The 4,341-nt window shown below is 35.5% G+C and overlaps 1 protein-coding gene across 1 annotated transcript; it reads right to left on the reverse strand.

Annotated features, from left to right (window-relative positions):
• Nucleotides 1-1,057: 1,057 nt before the first annotated feature.
• Nucleotides 1,058-3,440, reverse strand: LOC137626298 (pro-resilin-like). Its single transcript, XM_068357369.1, has 3 exons — nt 3,321-3,440; nt 2,443-2,565; nt 1,058-1,515 (listed from the first exon to the last, which is right to left on the reverse strand). The coding sequence occupies exons 1-3, from the start codon at nt 3,351-3,353 to the stop codon at nt 1,267-1,269; spliced, it is 405 nt and encodes a 134-aa protein (XP_068213470.1). The 5' UTR covers nt 3,354-3,440; the 3' UTR covers nt 1,058-1,266.
• Nucleotides 3,441-4,341: the final 901 nt, after the last annotated feature.

Here is a 4,341-nt window from a genome sequence, read left to right on the forward strand (position 1 = left end):
ACTATACCCAACCACTGTTACGAAACCCTCACGTTATTGTTTGGAAGTGCCAAATATATTTGGAAGTTTCTCGTTCCTGACGTCACATTGCCAATCCTCGATGCAGATTTCCTGTCACATTTCCACCTCCTGGTCGATGTAGCTCACTGGCGGTTAGTCAACATAATCCGTCATACGCCGAAAACATTCCTCCGCAACATGCGTAGCAAAGAAGACTGTCTCCATTGATTGTCTAAAACCTGTATATTTCCTGGCAGACGACCCACCTTTAGTACGCCTCTCAAGAGCAGGGTGCCCTATTTCACATGTAATTAACTTCAAACTAAAGATTATTGATATTTTTTCATTTCTATGTTTAATTCCACTTAGAATGGCAAGCTGAAGTTTTAGGTACTTAAAAGTTTCAAATGTATGAATTATTTTGGTTATTTTACAAAACATCAAAGTGTGGATTTGACATTTGGCTTTGAAAGCAATAAACTGCTTTACAAAATAGAAAATGGAATGGCGAATACTTAAACTTAGTATACTTTTGAATCTGTGTGTTTGTATTCCAAACCTATTAAAAGTAAATTGGAGACTATACAAGAAAGTATACGTGTACAATGGAGAGATCCGAGGTAGCGAAAACATAAAAGACCATTTATTATTTCCCTATTTTCAAAAGGAATAATTATGTTGCCATTATATGTTATATGTATCGATAAATGGAAAGGGAAAAATTAAGTACAGTTGATCTAAAGTATTTACTATTCTGTGAATATAGGAGCAGTTACTCTAATAAGAATTTTAAAAGGTACATAAAAAATCAGTTTAATAAGCAGAGACTATCATGAATGCAAACAGAAAGACGACTGATTACAGAAGTTTTGAAGAAGAAAAAAACTGTTCAATTAATTTAAGTTTGATGATAATTATTCTAAATCCTGTTTTGGTCTAGAAATAATGGTTATCTTCATATTAAATTGAAGAAATTCATATCTGATATTAACTTCAAAATTTACCTTCGTGATTTCTTAGTCGGGTATATGTCATCCCTTAAATTCCATAGGTAATAAAAGGAATAAAGAACACAGAACTTTCTTGCATGATTTATTATGGAATCTCATGGCACAGTGAACAATATATTACAAATCTATAACTCCACATACATTTTAATGACTCGCGATTGTATGAACGTGACTTTCATTACTGTGATGAGATGAGGCAGGCGGAAGGGAGTCCGTTCCTTCACCAGATTCTAATCTGAAAGGGGGGGGGGGGGGATTACGCGTACACTGGAGGATGGGGGTAAGCGGGCTGGTAATCGGGGTACGAAGCCTCTCCTTCGTATGTGACCTCGGCGATGAGGCCGTCACCGTTGTCTACGTACTTGACCGTTTGGATCCTACCGTCGGGGAGGTTGACGGAGTAGCTACCCTCGGTCTTGTAGCCGTCGCGAGCCTCCGAGTGGCCGAAGTTGGCGCCGGAGTAGTCGTCGGCGACGCCGTAGTTGTAAGTGTACTTGGGAGGAACCTGAGGAGGAAAGTTTTATTAGAACGGTCGCTACACTAGCTAGAAGAAATGAGTTCGATGCCCATTATTATTATTATTATTATTATTATTATTATTATTATTGTTGTTGTTGTTGTTGTTATTAGCTAATATACAACCCTAGTTGGAAAAGCTATAAGCCCAGGGGCTCCAAGAGGGAAAATAACCTAGTGAGGAAAGGAAATAAGGACATAAAGAAACTGCAAGAGAAGTAATGAACAATTGAAATAAAATATTTTGCGAACAGAAACAACATTAAAGTAAATTTGCATTTATAAACCACAAAAAGGGACTTATGTGAGCCTATTCAACATAAAATCATTCGTTGCAAGTTTGAACTTTTGAAGTTCCACATGCAAGTAAAGATCATCTTGAAATGTTGTGGTAAATTGCATGATATATCAGTTTTGATCTGAACTTTAATTTATAAACCTGGTAATTAATCGGTTCTGGGGCATGCAGCTTCATCCCAAGTGACTTTCTGGGAGTTTTAAGGTTAAAATACTTTCGGAATTTTACCCATTAAGGGGAAATTATGAATGTTTAAAATCAATTCAACCTTTAACATATACATGTGGATATGTATACACGTATTTTAACATACATATGCACACTAATGAGGTTATGCCTGCGCGTACATACTGTATATTATTACCAGAATCCAGATTATTATTCTGGGTCCTGATTATTACTGTAGTATATACGTACATGTTTAACCAAACCCGTAAAGTAATCTTAAGGTAATAAATGTGCAGGCAAATGCACTTAACCCAAACACGTGTTTTTACATATGTTTACATTTGTTAACAAACGCGAGCATTTACATACGTTTATAATAGTAAACAAACACGTCCATTTACATACGTTTACATTTGTTAACAAAGACAGCAATGAGGTGGGTATACTCACATCAGGGTACTCTGGGGCAGGGTGGTGGTAAGAAGGGGCTGGGTGGTAAGGTGGGGGTGGGTGGCCGTAGGGTGGGCGGTCCCCCACGACGGCCATGATGACACAAGACAGGACAACGACGATCTGTAATGAAAAAGTTGTAATTGTTGAAGTGATTTGTTTCATGAAGTTGGGTGGTTTTGAGTTTACATGGAAGTTTTATAGGCTTTAATTAAATTTTTTTTTTTTTAAGTTTTTCGGGAAAATATTTTTATTATTAGGAACGGTATCAATTTAGATGTGATAGGTTAAGTTTTGATTGAAATATCGGTTTTCTTATCAAACAAGGGAAACCGTAGTGTGTAGAGTAGTGTTGGAGTTGCATAACCATTTTATACTTGGTAAAGATTTTTTTTGTTAAAAGATTTACACTAAAAGTTATTGAATAAGTGGTGTTTATCATTGATTTGCTGTAAAGCCTTTTAATTACTACTATAAAATGTATTTCGGATGCTCTTCCAAAACTTCCAAAATAGATTTTATGATGCACTTACAAATATTTTAAATCTTTTTAAAAGTGAAAATACTCGAATGCTCTTTCAAAATTAATTTGGATGCTCTTTCAAAATATATGCTCTGTGCTCTTCCGATTTATCATCTTGCAATATCTTACAAAATATAATTTTGGATACTTCAAAATACAATCTGGCTGCTCCTTCAAAAATATATTTTAGATATCTTTTAAAGCACACTCGAAATTCCCTCTCAAACTGTACTTAGGATGCACATTTCCAAAATCGCTAGCAATCCCCTTTAGAACTTTCGTAGGTAGACGGTCGTTCAAGAGCTTTAAAACTTGATCCATGAAACCCAACTAAAGATATCCTGAGACACTGTACCTGGAGAGACATGTTGAGGCGTATGATATCCATAACGGAGCCCACCGGTGTTTATATACCTCTCACTTTGCCATCCTTTCCCCCAGGAAGCCTTTAAAGAAAAAGGAGGAGGAGGAGGAGGAGGAGGAGGAGGAGGAGACATTCTTCACGGCCACAGAAATAAAAAGTCCTAACCATAGCCGACCAATTACAGCCTGGTTAATGGCCGTGGCCAGCTACGTTGGCTAAAGCTGTCAAATCTGCATATGACGCCTGCTGCTGGGGAAACGCCCTAGGCGTGGTTCAATTTGATGGGAGAGTCGCCCAGAAAGTACCAGATGATTTGGCTGATAATTTCTATATGCATAATTTTAGTCTTCATTCGCAAATGGTTGTATTGCTTAGAATACACTTTTCTTAAATAATCTCAAGTGATTTACATGATTTATCTACTTAATGTCTTATGAGGACAGAACACAGTTTCACGTCTAGTTCCTGAACATTCAGAAAATTCATATTTCTTGATATTTAAACACGGCTTTCTTTTAAATTTCGGTTAATAAACAATTAGTTACGAAAGGTTCATGATACTTTAACAGTGCAAAACCTTTATTTGCAGTCTTAATAAGTAATAAAACTGCCATTTTTTTATTCGAATTACAGTTTTAATGCTAGTTCTCCACGAGTGAGTTCGTCCAATTTTCCCCTTTTGTATATTGCTTCAATATGCTGTTGCTTTTTAATGCATGTACATATGCAATTCAGGATGGAGTGCTTTTTATTTCCTAAAAGTTCAATAATTTTTAACATATTTTACTTGACAAATATATACATTTGTTTTTTATTGTATAAAAATTTGGTAATTGAATGATGTTGATTTTATCCATTAATATGTATTCTGAATATTTATGGACACAAGATTTAGAGAATATAAAGTTTTAGAATGTTGTGTCTGATGAAAATTAAAGTGATCTTTTAAAAGATAAATTCATTCTGAAAAGACGAAAGTTGCGTGGTCAAATATATACATTTGTTTTTTTAT

This window comes from Palaemon carinicauda, chromosome 33 (assembly GCF_036898095.1).
Source record: "Palaemon carinicauda isolate YSFRI2023 chromosome 33, ASM3689809v2, whole genome shotgun sequence".
NCBI classification, from domain to species: Eukaryota; Metazoa; Arthropoda; class Malacostraca; order Decapoda; family Palaemonidae; genus Palaemon; species Palaemon carinicauda.

Coding starts and splice junctions, on each gene's coding strand:
- LOC137626298 (XM_068357369.1), bottom strand. CDS start 3,353: ATGGATATCATACGCCTCAACATGTCTCTCCAG. Junction 2,566..3,320: donor GCCTCAACATGTCTCTCCAG/GTACAGTGTCTC, acceptor TTTTCATTACAG/ATCGTCGTTGTCCTGTCTTG. Junction 1,516..2,442: donor CTGCCCCAGAGTACCCTGAT/GTGAGTATACCC, acceptor TTTCCTCCTCAG/GTTCCTCCCAAGTACACTTA.